This window comes from Macaca mulatta, chromosome 5 (genome assembly GCF_049350105.2).
Source record: "Macaca mulatta isolate MMU2019108-1 chromosome 5, T2T-MMU8v2.0, whole genome shotgun sequence".
NCBI classification, from domain to species: domain Eukaryota; kingdom Metazoa; phylum Chordata; class Mammalia; order Primates; family Cercopithecidae; genus Macaca; species Macaca mulatta.
The window spans coordinates 54,480,996-54,494,536 of record NC_133410.1 but is presented as its reverse complement, the minus strand read 5'-3'; the positions used below and the strand labels follow the sequence as shown (position 1 = coordinate 54,494,536).

The 13,541-nt window shown below is 37.9% G+C and overlaps 1 protein-coding gene across 1 annotated transcript; it reads right to left on the bottom strand.

The window, feature by feature from the left end:
* Positions 1-451: 451 nt before the first annotated feature.
* On the bottom strand, positions 452-8,752 carry NAA11 (N-alpha-acetyltransferase 11, NatA catalytic subunit). Its single transcript, NM_001193901.2, has 2 exons — positions 7,879-8,752; positions 452-501 (listed from the first exon to the last, which is right to left on the bottom strand). Exon 1 carries the CDS (start codon positions 8,578-8,580, stop codon positions 7,891-7,893), a length of 690 nt encoding a protein of 229 aa, NP_001180830.1. The 5' UTR covers positions 8,581-8,752; the 3' UTR covers positions 452-501; positions 7,879-7,890.
* Positions 8,753-13,541: the final 4,789 nt, after the last annotated feature.

Genomic DNA, 13,541 nt, shown 5'->3' with positions numbered 1-13,541 from the left:
AAGGGGTCATAAGGTCTGACTTCATGGTCCTGACTAGCTCACCTCCTCAAGGATGAAAACTCAGGTAAAATAATGGCAAAAAAATATGGATGAAAACCCAGGTAAATAATGGTTTAAAAAAAACAAAAACAAAAAACTGAAAGCTGGAAAGCTTTAAGAGTTTGCCCTGCTTCCTGTTCATCATTCTAAAAGGAGAAAAACAGGATAACCACACCCAACAGAGGACTACTACAAACAATAAAACGGCAGCACCGTGTGAGTAGGCCAAGAAAGGTTCTGTAATGGCAGGTCTCAAACTTCGTTGGCTGTTGTGCAGCAGCTCTTGTGTCCAGGTATTCCTTCATGATCCCAGCAGGATACGTGAAAGGTGGTTGTTTAGAGTTGAGAGTAAGAAGCCATTTTGGTCACTGTGAGATGATCCCCACAGCAGATGCTGCAGAGCAGACAGACTAAGCCAGGGTTCACAGGGTAGATGTGGTTGAGACATGAGGACCTGCAATGCTGTTGAAAAATGAGAAGAAAACAAATGAGAAAGGGAGAGCTATAAGCTCTGACAAGTCTGAAAGAATACTGGTTTAGTTAATGACAGACTGAAGTAGCAGATAAAGAAACTCAGTAACTAGTTTGGACTAGATATATCTCCATGGAAGTCAGTGAGAATTCAGATGATTACACAAAGGCCACACGCAGATCTGGGGCTCTCTCTCCTCCCTGCCGTAAGAACACATGAACCTTTCCTGACATCTACAGGATGTTTCTGCCAGGAGAAAGGGACGGAAAGAACACCAAAAAACTGGGATTTACCACCAAAGAACCTATTTTAAAATAAAGAAACTGAGATAATTTTCCTTGTCATCTTTAAATTCTATCCCATCCTACTCCACTCCAAAGAAAATTTATTCCAATTCTAAAGAAATGAAAGGCCTTTTTAGCTCTTGATAAGTTAGATGCAATGTGTCCTACTCTATAAGTCATATTTTCTTTCTGTGAGACCTGGACAGGAAACCAAAATAACCATTATGTTTCTTTATTCACAAATTAAAGTACCCTAATTACATCAGGTAAAAGGAAGTAGTATCATACATACATTATTTTTCTCTCCTTTAAAAAAATTATATGGATAATTTGAGAGATCCATTCATTCATTCATTCAATAAAGATTTACTGAGTACCTTCCCATCTATCATATGCACAGAAGTAAATGGGATTGAGGTTGACTATTATGCACAGAGCAGTTAAAAAGCATTTTTGTACAGAATCATTGTTATAGAAAATTCTGTTGCCAGAATAACAAGTGAAGCCAGTTGCAAGAGGTAATATTATGTAAAATCTTATTTTTTAAAGTATATTTGTTATAACAAAAGAGATACAAGATATGGAGGAATAGGCCAGAAAGACTATCATCATTGCCTTTTTCGTTTTAATACAGGCATGCAAAAGAAGTTATATAAAAACATTATATAGCTGTTTTAGTTATCTCAGTAAATACTGCTTGAAAATTTTAAGAAATTAAACTGAAGAAGTCAAGTAACACTGTAATAAAGGCTATAGGATATTTTGTTGTTTAAGAGTATAGGTATTTTTCATAAAGATTCCCTTTAAAATGTTAGTGTTATAGTCCTTTTTTTGAGACAGGGTCTTGCTCAGTCACCCAGACTGGAGCACAGTGGTGCAATCATGGCTCACAGGAGCCTCAAACTCCTGGGCACAAGTGATCCACCAGCCTCAGCCTCCTGAGTAGCTAGGACTACAAGCACTCACCACCATACACCACCATGCTGGCTAATTTTTTTCAGTTTTTGTACAGATCAGGTCTTGCTATATTTTCAAGGCTGGTCTTGAACTCCTGGCCTCAGGTAATGCTCTCACCTTGGCCTCCAAAAGTGCTGGGATTACAGGCATGAGCCACTGTGCCCAGTCCAAGTCCTCAATGTCTTAGCTTATTAAGTTCAAAGTTTTACATTATCAGGTTTTCTTAAAGGTGGGCTAGGGAAGCCTGACAAATACATGCTATTTGTCGATATGGTGTTATAAACATGAAAGAGAATATTATGGCTTTACTTTAAAAAAATCCCATAATTTTCTAACGATATTTATCTATAGAAATGGCATTGTAGAGTATTTTCAGAAAGGCTTTTATGCTGGCTCTTTGAATCATTGCCCATTCAAAGAATTTTAAATATTCTATCTAACCTCCTGTACCATAAAGCTCATTAGATTTCATATACTAGAGCAGAGAGTACAAAATTTAGGAAAAACCTCTGCTTTTATCAGTTACTTCTGAAAAAGTTAGTATTTCAGTCATCCTACATCCTACATTTCAGTCATCATACACTGATTGAAAGGTGACATTGTTAGAGATTATAAATAATTCAACAAATGGCATCTATCTGATTAGTATTTCAAAACAATATTTTATCTCTTCCCAAACCCCTCTTTATCTTCATAGAGTGCAGTTGCATTTGAAATCTATGGTTTTTGGCATATCTGGGGTAAGGTTATACTAGGAATTTACCAGACCTGTCAGTCTGTAGGTTTCTTCCATATTTCATTATATCATTACAGTTATAATTAGTTGTCTGATAAAATTAAGAACAGTCTATTTCAGTGAATGCTCATGTGAACATTTAACTACTTTTTGTTAAAATGACAGTTTAGCAACACAAACAATAAACCAGAAAGGGAGAGTCACTGAAGTAACCTTACTTAACTCAATGTTGTCAGCTCAATTGAAAACGCTAAGATTTTGCATTTTTTTCATTTTTGTTATTAATCATCAACCACATATTTCTTGTCAGGAAACAAACAGCAGTTTGATGACATTCCTGCCTCACCCAGCATGTTTTGAACTGACCTGTCTTCATTGCTATGGCTCCCTAGAAACACTGCCATTGACGAGCGTTGATTCAGTTGAATGCTTTGACATTTAGCTTGTCAGTGAAAGCTATTTTAATCATTAAGATGCATTTCCCTTCCAAGACTGCAAACTGTTGCTGCTCATACACAACATTTTATTATTTGATTACCGTGGAGAAGAGGAGAACCTGAAAAGTTACTCTTACTATCGATTATATTAAGAGCCAAAATTTATGGACTATTTTACTGTGTGTGAGGAGTTGTGCTTAGCAATTTACACAGATTGACTCATTTAATCCTCTCAATCATGGAGTCTGACCACCTGAGTTTGCATCTTTGTTTTCCACTATCTGTGTAACATGCAGCCCTCTTTGTGATATGATTTCCTTAACCACAAAAGGGAGTAATAGTACCTACCTCACAGGATTATTATGAGGAATAAATGAAACACATCATTAACAGTGCTTAGAATTAATACCTGCAAAACAGTGCCTTTTCATAGGGTTAAGAGTAATTTTTGTTACCATTTTTCAGATGAAATCAACCAGTTCTTCACCAACTGTCCTGCTCAGCACCACTTCTAACTCTGTCTCTGTTCCCAAATCCAAAAGTACAGAGAGAGAAAATGAAAAATATTTTTTAGGACATTTTTCTATAGGTATTTGAACTCCAGCTCCACAGGAGGGAGCACCACAATTATAGAAGGATAGTACTTTTCCGGTATGAGCCTTTTAAATGTTTTTCCTGCTCTTTCTTTCTTCAATGTAGCCCTTCCCCATTCAGGGAGGTAGACCTATGTGCTGGTGAATCCCCATTAAATGGGATGGAAGTGAAGATTTACACAGTTTGGGGGACTTCAGAGGAGAGGGGTCATTTGTTCCAGGTTTTAATTAGAGGCATAATGGCAGCAAGATAACAGAATCCCATCGTTTTCCATGCCCATTTGTGAAACAGCAGAAGAAATATATGTCAGGCGTTTATGTAGACAACCTCAGACAGCCTAACAGAGTTCCCTGGGCCATGTCATGGAGTGAGAGCAGCTGTATGATCCCATGCCCCTAACCAGGCATGAAAGCAAAACTTCTCATAGTCCAGAGCACCACTAGGATGTTTCCTATTGTGGCAGATACTATGCTGTGTTGTTACTGAACTCCTTTTCTTTCCTGAGCACAAAGCTAAACTAAATATCATAGCCTCCCCTGCAGTTAGTTGGGTAAGACTTGACTTTTAAAACCTTTATGAACCACTATATACATTCTCTTCTCTCATCTGCTAGTTGAATGTATATGAACCAGTTGAAGGTCTTATGATTCTAGAAAAATGACAAGAGTCATTGAATTAGGAGTTCTTAACCTGGGATCTATTTAATAAAATGTAGGAGAACCATGACCTTGGATATGGAACAAAAACAACTCTGTAATTTGCATCAACTTCTAACTGAAGTCTGGCAATTCTTTAAATTATGAACATAGGAATCAATGCACAGTAGTATTAGCAATACTTGAGACTTTGTCACCAATAAAAATCATAGGTATTTTCATATCACATTATACTTAAGATATCTTAAATATCATTTATACTAAAATTTACTTTGAAGTAATAGTTACTAGGCTATTCAATATGCCAACAAAAACCACATATAACAAAAATATTTTAAAAAGTTTGATAACTGTATATCAACAATTGTTTTCCTTTGTAATTTGATGAAATTTTTACATCTTTTAAAAACATTTTTCTGCTTCACCAGATTGCCAAAGGGAGCTACAGAAAATTAAGAATCCCTGTTCTAAATGGATCCCTGAATGATTCCATGGAGTAGGGTCCATCTTTTCCCTCCACTCCACATCGCCATCACACTGATGACCCACATCGTACTATGATGTGACAAATAAGCTTTTACTGGGTTAAGTTATTGAGACTTGGAAGTTAATTTTTAGACCAGTTAGCCTGTGCAGACTAATACTCATACACCCTTGCTACCAAAATGGTAAGAGACCTCCGGCTGGAAAAGACCCAGAAGTGAATCCTGAAGATCAAAGATTAGATGCGGCCACTGAATATGTCTCAGCAGATAACAACTCAGAAAGAGGGTGAAGTTCAGTCCAGGAAACATTTCCTTCAACTTAGAAATAAAGTTCAATTACAGTATCATAAAGACAGTTCAATTATTCTTGAATTTGTATGCTGAAATTTATAACTGTGACACAACAATGAATTTTCTTATTTATTATTTCTCTCTTCTTTTACTAGAGTGGCAATTATTTTTGTTTCTCACAGCAGATGTTAAGTGCTTTTGAATTCATCAAAGTTTTATAGGTGTGTGTGTACATAATACATATATATGGTTTTATATATATGGCTTTATATATATAAAATATGTATATACATACATGGTTTTAAAACCACCTCTGATTAGCTCTGTTCTCAGCTAGAGTTTAACACTGAAGAGAAGCAAGTAACTACAAAGATGAGATCAATACTGTGTAAGTCCTATGAAGGAATTTGAAAGTTGAAATTTTTTTAAAACGGTCTGTTGATTCAAAGAGTCTTGATAGAACCCTCCAGGGTTAACAAGCCAGGTGTAAATTTGACAACGCTTTCTCAAGGCATCAAGTTTTCTTTAATTTCATCTTTTCTTTTAGACTGTTCTGCTGCCTTTATTTTAGCATTAGAACAAATGAATCAGTCATTGTGAAACTTTCAGGTTATTAAAAGTCAAATGCAAAACCTCCTCTGAGGACAGATTCTTTCTAATTACCAAAGACTTACTGTATCTAAATTTTTATAACCTATTGAACTGTAACTGAATGAAAATAAAATGGGATTAGTGTGCTATAGTTTGGGTTTTGCCATTAAAATGCAAAAAAAAGTCCATTTATTCTTACATGCTATATAAACGTCAGTCTGTTCTGATCACTGCTGTATACTCAGCGCCAAGCCTAATGCCTGACAAATAAATACTTTTATGAATGACTAATCAAATAGCACACATTGAAATTATATACAGAATACACTATTTATGACGAGATTTTGCCATGAGAAAGTTGCTGCCTTTCACACTATGTAAGGGTAAGGTGACTAGATTAAGATGTTAAAGCCTGTAAACTGCCAATAGCTCACTGACCCTAGAAACTCCTAAGGTGATACAAAGTTCTTTGCTGGAAGAAATACTGTAGTATTATATTACTACAATTAAGTTGTTTCTAACATACCAATCCTTTAAAACTTAAGTTTTAGTGGTTTTTTAGTATTAGCATAAGTGTGTATTAAGAAGTACAAGAGCTGGGCGCGGTGGCTCACGTCTGTAATCGCAGCACTTTGGGAGGCTGAGGCGGGGAGATCACAAGGGCAGGAGTTCGAGACCAGCCTGGCCAATATGCTGAAACCCCGTCTCTACTAAACACACAAAAATTAGGCTGGGCGCGGTGGCTCATGCCTGTATTCCCAGCACTTTGGGAGGCCAAGGCGGGTGGATCACGAGGTCAGGAGATCGAGACCATCCTGGCTAAGACACAGTGAAACCCCATCTCTACTAAAAATACAAACAATTAGCCGGGCTTGGTGGCGGGTGCCTGTAGTCCCAGCTACACCAGAGGCTGAGGCAGGAGAATGGTGTGAACCCGGGAGGCGGAGCTTGCAGTGAGCCAAGATAGCGCCACTGCACTCCAGCCTGGACGACAGAGCGAGACTCCGTCTCAAAAAAAAAAAAAAATTAGCCGGGCGAGGTGGCGGGCTCCTGGAGTCCCAGCTACTTGGGAGGATGAGCCAGGAGAATCGCTTGAACCCAGGAGGCAGAGGTTGCAGTGAGCCGAGATCGCACCACTGCACTCCGGCCTGGGCGACAGAGCGAGACTCTGTCTCAAAAAAAAAAAAGTTTTGGCTCTTTAACTTTTCATGTTAATTTCCACACATTCAAAAGGGTAAATGGCACAAGGAAGCCCCTAAGTACCCATTTCCCAACCCAACAATAACTGCCATTCTTCTTTCATTTTCCCTCTTCCAATCTTGTTCTTTTTTGCTAGACTATTTTAAAGGAAATCCAAGGCATCCTAGTCTTTCAGCTATAATTATTTCTGTATGTATCTCTAACAGATAAGGACTTTCTAAACATAATAATACAATACCATTTAGCTCCTCTAATAAAATTATTAATAATTCCTTACTAGAATACAATCCCTGTTCAAATTTTGCCTGATTATCTCAAAAATGTCTTATACATGGTTTGTTTGAATCAGTATCCAAACAATGTCCATAACAGTTGAGTTTAGTTAACGTATCTGTAAAGTTTAATAGAAAATGCTTTATCCTTTTTTTTTTTTTCAGTGCCATTTATTTGTGAAGAAACCAGGTCATTTGTTTTGTAAAAACCTCTAATTCTGGATTTGACGGTTTGCATCATGGTATAGTTTAACAAGTCCCTCTATTTTCTGTAAAATGGTAGTTAGATCTCATAATTTTCTTTTGGAAAGAATATTTCATAGGTAGTACTGTGCACTTCCTGTTGCATAAGGAGACAAGTATTTGTCTCCACATTTAGTGAAGACGGACTACACTGAGTTCAAGTATTGTCAGTCTGATCCATCACTACAAAGTGCTCCAACTTTTATCTAACGCTATTAGCCACTGATGACTCTTGGCTGGGTCCATTATTTCATCAAGAGTTGCAAAATGATGATTTTATATTTCTATCATTATTACTAACTGGAATTCCATAAAGAAAAAAATGCCTTCCATCAACTACGTGATTACCCTGAAATACAACTCATGCCCAGAAAGCGGGATAAATGCTTGTTTCTTCATTGAAATTAATCTACTTTCAGCATGAGTTAGTATCGTATTTCACTTTCAACAGCGTGCAATGAGTCTCCCTCAACTCACTCTAACTTCTCCCTAAGGTCACCAGGTGGATTTAAACCTCGCAGGGCCAGAATGGGATAAGACAGGATGGAATTGGGCAGGCCAAGGGGGGATGGATGCAGGGATTTAGGAGAGGGAGGTACTAGGGCAGGGAAGACAGAATACCTTAAGCATGCTCTAGGAGGTGGAATCCGAGCCTTCTGAGCTGTCTTGGACGTTGGTGCTCTCCACAGACTCCTTAGGTTCTTTGCTGTCACTGCCACTTTCTTCGGTATCCGGGTTCTTTTGCTGACAGGCCTCTTCAGAACCACAAAGTGTGCTGCCCTGGGTCTCCTGGTTCTCCCTGGAGCCCAGGACCACATACCCGCCCTTCTTCAGGTCCACTTGTCGTCTCAGCTCATCTGCCATCTGCGAGAGATCCCGCTTCATAGCATAAGCATCTTCCCCATCTGCATAGTATTTAGGTTCCACCTCACTAATCTGAAAGTTGAGGGTGTTAGAATAGAGGTGCAAGGCTGCCCGGTTACTCTTCCTGACATGCAGAGACACGTATTTGGCGTTAAAGTTCTCTATCATGGCCCTAGAGGCCTGGTCCATCAGCTTCTGGGCCAGGCCGAGGCGCCGGTGTGAACGCTTCACGGCAAGTGAGGTGATATGGCCATGCGGGACATCATCTGGGTCCTCCTCCATTTTGGCTAGGACATAGCCCACAATCTTCCCGTCCTCATCCTCAGCGATGTAAGAAAGCTGGGGCCAGGAAAGGCCATGATATAAATAGTATTTCATCTGGTAGTTCTCAGGAAGGCAAAGGAGGTTGCAGTGCTGCATATTCATCAGGTCGTCTGGCCGAGCGTTGCGGATGTTCATAATGGCGGCGGGTAGGGAGCCGGTTGGACTGCAGTGAACCCAGAAGAGGCTGTTGCCGACCTTAAGGGACACTGTTTGCCTCAGGAATCAAGTCCAGGGGGCTAACACCACCGGGCTGAATCTCGTGGAGGCCAGATGGCGGGAAGGCAGACGAGCAGGAGATGGAAAAGATGGTGCTAAGCTGCGGCTTTCAGAAGTGCGTCACTGATCCCAGCCAATGAGGTTTCACTTCATTGTGCGTCTGCGTGCGCAGGGGTTAGGGGGTGGGGAGACAGGAGTTCATTGTGACCTCCTTGGTTTTAAATAAAGTGATCCATTGCAATTATTATTTTTATTTGTTTAAGTTTTAACTTTTTGATTTGGGTATATCTGAATAATTTTTCACAAACTGGAGAAACCCAGATAACAGGAACTTAGAGGAAATAAAGAACATTGTATCCCAGAACCGCCCCTCCTGTCCCCTTCCAGTACCCGCTTCCAACGTCCCAAAAATAACGATTACCTAGACTTCTGACAGACTTTATATAAATGGAATCATAGTGCATGTATTATTTTTGTGTCAGGTTTTTTTCACTCACTCTTTGTAAGTTTCAGCCACCTCGTGTATAGCTGACGGTTCTTTATAGTCTTCCTTGTTTGATATTGTATTGCCTAAATATGTCCCCCCCCTTTTTTTTTTTAATCAATTCTACTATTACTGGCCATTTTGTCATTTCCAGTTTGGGAATAGTACCCTTAGGGTAGTTAAACATTCTAGACATGTCTTTAGTTGGAACAAATGCGTGTTTATCTAGGACTAGAATTCCTGGGCCAGTGAATATAATGATGTTCAACTTTTATAAATACTGCCACTTTTTCAGAGCGGTTGCTCCACATTCTCAACAACATTTGCTATTTCCCCATTGTTTCTATTTTAGCCATTCTTTTGTAGCGGTAGAATTATTACACTGTGGTTGTATTTGCATTGCACTGATGAGTAGTAAAGTTGAGCACTTTATATGCTTATTAGCCATACTGTATCCTCTTTTGTAAATGGCTCCTCAGATTTTTTTTGCTCATTTTTCTACTTGTGTGTCTTTTTCACATTAATTTTTGAGTTTTATCAAAAATATATTCTGGGTATAAGTCCTTTGTTAGATAATATTTGTAATGAATATCATCCTTTTCTATTGATTGATATTTCCCTTTCTTAATGGTGATTTTTGACACCAAGCATGAATTTTAATATAGTTCAATTTTTCCAGTTTTAAAATTTGGTTGCTAATGCTTTTTGTGTTCTGTTTAGTAAATCTTTGCCTACTCCATGGTGATGGATGCATTCTTTTATATTTTCTTCTAAGATTGTTAGTTTTAGATTTTATATTTAGATCTGCAATTGACTGAAATTTAGTTTTGTATATGCTGTAAGGTATTGGTGGGCCCGATATTCTTTTCCTGTGTGGATATGCAATTCGAATAGCACCATTTACATCATTTTGTGAAAAAAGATTATCATCCTTTCTTCACATTACTGCATTGTTACCTTTGTCATAAATCCTACGTTTTATTTCTAGATGCATTTAAAGATTTTAATGTCATCTTAGCTGGCAGTGGTTGTTCATGCCTGTAATCTCAGCTACTTGGGAGGCTGAGGCAGGAGGATCACTTGAGGCCAGGAGTTTAAGGCTGTAGTGAACGATGACTGCATGACTGCACCCCAGCCTGCAGAAGAAGAATAAGTAGTATGCCGTCTAGATGAAGCAAGATTTGGGGTATTTAATAGTGCAAGGAAGCCACATTTTATTAGCACTATTTGCACAAATGGAATTATCTGTGTGTCTCGTATAAACTTTCTTCCCAGTTTCCTAGCAGAGCTCAGAGCTCAGTTACCAAAATGAATTATGTTGTAGTTAGCCAGGTCATGGATACACTCTTAACTCATCTAGAATATGTGTGCAGCTTTCTTTCAAATGAGGGTACACCCTCCTTTAATAGCTAGAGTAACCTAGAGCCATGTGATCTGTGAAACATAGCTTGAATAGCCACTATTTTTTGTTGCATTTTGACAATTGGCAGTTTCTATTAATACATTTTTAAGATTTTACATAAACATTTTAGCTCCCTGATTTTTTGATAGGCTCTATACATTGGAAAAGTTGTTCACCAGTATTATTCCCATTCAGAAATTTCTTTGGGTTGTGCCTGACACCATGGACGGGGCTCTATAATTTGTAGTAAAAGCATGATCCAGAAGAGTCATTTTGTTGATTCTTCTGTAGTGGGTTCTTCTTTTAAAAAGCATACACTATTGAAACTTAAGTGCACCGTATTCTTTGACAGGGTTAATTTAAATGCAGCCAGGTTCATTACAGATACTACATCCTTCCATATAGAATAGTTGCTGGCTTAATGCCCAAGGGTTGGGCGGTTTACTTGACTTATTCAAGAGTAGGCGTGGTACCAAAACCAATAGTAATAAGCATGATTTTTAATATACAGTAATGTGATCTTTATACATATATAATCATAGAAAGAATATGATGACAATGTCTCTGTCATGGAAGAAGCGTCTACCAGTTGCAATGACCGCAGCCACTAAGACAAAAGATGCAAAAACTGGTTATATTCTGATAGACTCTCTTCTTTTTTGACAGAGAAGTTTCTATCATATATCCTTAGCATTTGCATATTCATTTCAACTGCAGTGGAAAGCATGGATCCAAAACTAAAACTCTGACACTTAAGGAGGTGTTGGTATTAAGTGGTACTTAATTTGGCCCCTCCTATTGAGGTCAAGTATAAATGTTCTCTGATGAATTATAATGTGCTTCTAATTTCTGGACTGTAGATCTAGCATGTCTTGTCAGGTTTTGTATGTGGTATGTTTTTATCATAAGTAAAGGGCATTGGCAATCTTCATTAATGTTTTGCAAAAATTTAGCAAAAAGCCATCTAATATATAAATGTCTTGTAAATGAGAGCTCCTCGAGTTCTAGTCAGATATTATGTCATATCTATAATATTTCATGTGGAGGAAGCTCCTATCTTCCTAACTGGCGTTGTATCTCATGCCTATAGGATCTAAGGGCAAGATATATGATTATTGGAGCCTGGTTTCTGCACAAAGACTGTGTCTCAAAAAAGAAAAAGAAAAAAGAGAGAGAGAGAGAGAGAGTTTTCAGGCAGCTGGTTGAACCCAGAAAGAGAAAATGGCCATTACTTTGGCTGCAGTGAGAGTCAAACATTTTCCTGAAGATGTTTGGAGAGCAACACAGTTTATAATTTATAATTGTCAGTTATTAGACCATTCTTGTTTTTTTTAAGTTTTTTTTTAACCTTATGTTTGCACATCTCGTCTATCTCTTGTATGAATTCTATATATCACTGAGGTGCTAGTGGATGAATAAATAATTTCTATATACACTTCCTTTACAATATGACTTGCAAACTAAATTTTCTTCTTACTAGTAAAAAACAAGTTTATTCCAAATATTAGAAAGAGACCTTAAATAGCTTTTTATTACCCCCCTCACCCTGAGTAATTTTATCAGGTTTAGTGTAAGACTACATTACGTACCTGAAAAAAATATAAAACATTTCCTAAACACTTTCATTTGAACAATTTTTCTTCATATGTGTGAATAAACAAACCTAATACTTATAAATGACCCTAACAACAATGGGTTGTGTCTTTACTGGACTTCCTAAAATACAGGCCTGACAAATGGGGAAAATGTAACAAAATTGACCAATTTGGAAGAATTAGAAGCATATGAACTATCTGTTATTTTTACTGTCATCTCTTTTTTCTGCCTTTCTTATTCCATGAGCCACTAAAGCAAGATGAGTAATTGTGGGTTCAAACAAGTTTGGAAAGAAAGGGCATCCCATTAATCAGTAAGGCTTTTCTTGTTTGTTTGCTTGATTCTGTTTAATTCTGAATCTGAGGCCTAATCTTAAAGAAAGTCAAACACAGAAATAGTTTTCAGTCTGGATACACTGGTTCACGCCTGCATTCCCAGCACTTTGAGAGGCCAAAGCAGGAATATCGCTTGAGCTCAGGAATTTGTGACCAACATGGGCAACATGGCAGGGCCATGTCCCAACATATGTTAAAAAAACAAAAAAATTAGCCAAGCATAGTGGTGCACACCTGTGGTCTCAGCTACTCAGGAAGCTGATGTGGGAGGATCACTTGAGCCCAGCAGGTGGAGACTGCAGTGAGCCGTGATTGCACCACTGCACTCCAGTCTGAGCAACAGAGAAAGACTGTGTCTCAAAAAAAAAAAAAAAAAAAGAGAGAGAGAGAGTTTTCAGAGGCAACTGGTTGAACCCAGAAAGAGAAAAAGGCCATTACTTTGGCTGCCATGAGAGTCAAACATTTTCATGCTGAAGATGTTTGCAGAGCAACACAGTTTATAACAGCTATATTATAAAGGAATTGTATAACATATAAAAAGATTATCAATAAATGGACAATTTTAGTACCTACTGAGAGGATAGATTCTCATTGTTTTCTCCATTGTCTATAATCATAAACAATATCAGAGATTATAAATTCAATCATGTAGATAACAAAATATTTTCTACACTCTCGTGTTACTGCATATTCCAAAACAACTTTTTATTTTTTTTCTCATCATGCCATTGTCAGGGCATGTCTATATAAATATGAGATCATAATTTTGAAAAAAAAAGTTTAGAAGTTAATATTTTGTTTGAATAGTGGGCAGTGATGATAAATCAGTCAGGAAACTTCCCTTCCATTGAAACAGAAGAAAAGAGGCTGGGTTTAGTATAAGCCAATGGTAAACAGAGAATAATACAATTGCGGTTAAGCTAGCATTAAAATGTGATTGTGTGTCTTTTTTAGTAGGTAGCGAGGCAGACATGAGCAGGGCAAGAGAAATCCCCCCGTAACCATCAGGTGACAATCGTGTGGTTGTTAAACTGTCTCTTTAAAATAATAATTGGTTGCAGCT

Bases quoted from the DNA above. Each gene is read 5' to 3' on its own strand.
- NAA11 (NM_001193901.2), bottom strand. From the start codon at position 8,580: ATGAACATCCGCAACGCTCGGCCAGACGACCTGATGAATATGCAGCAC.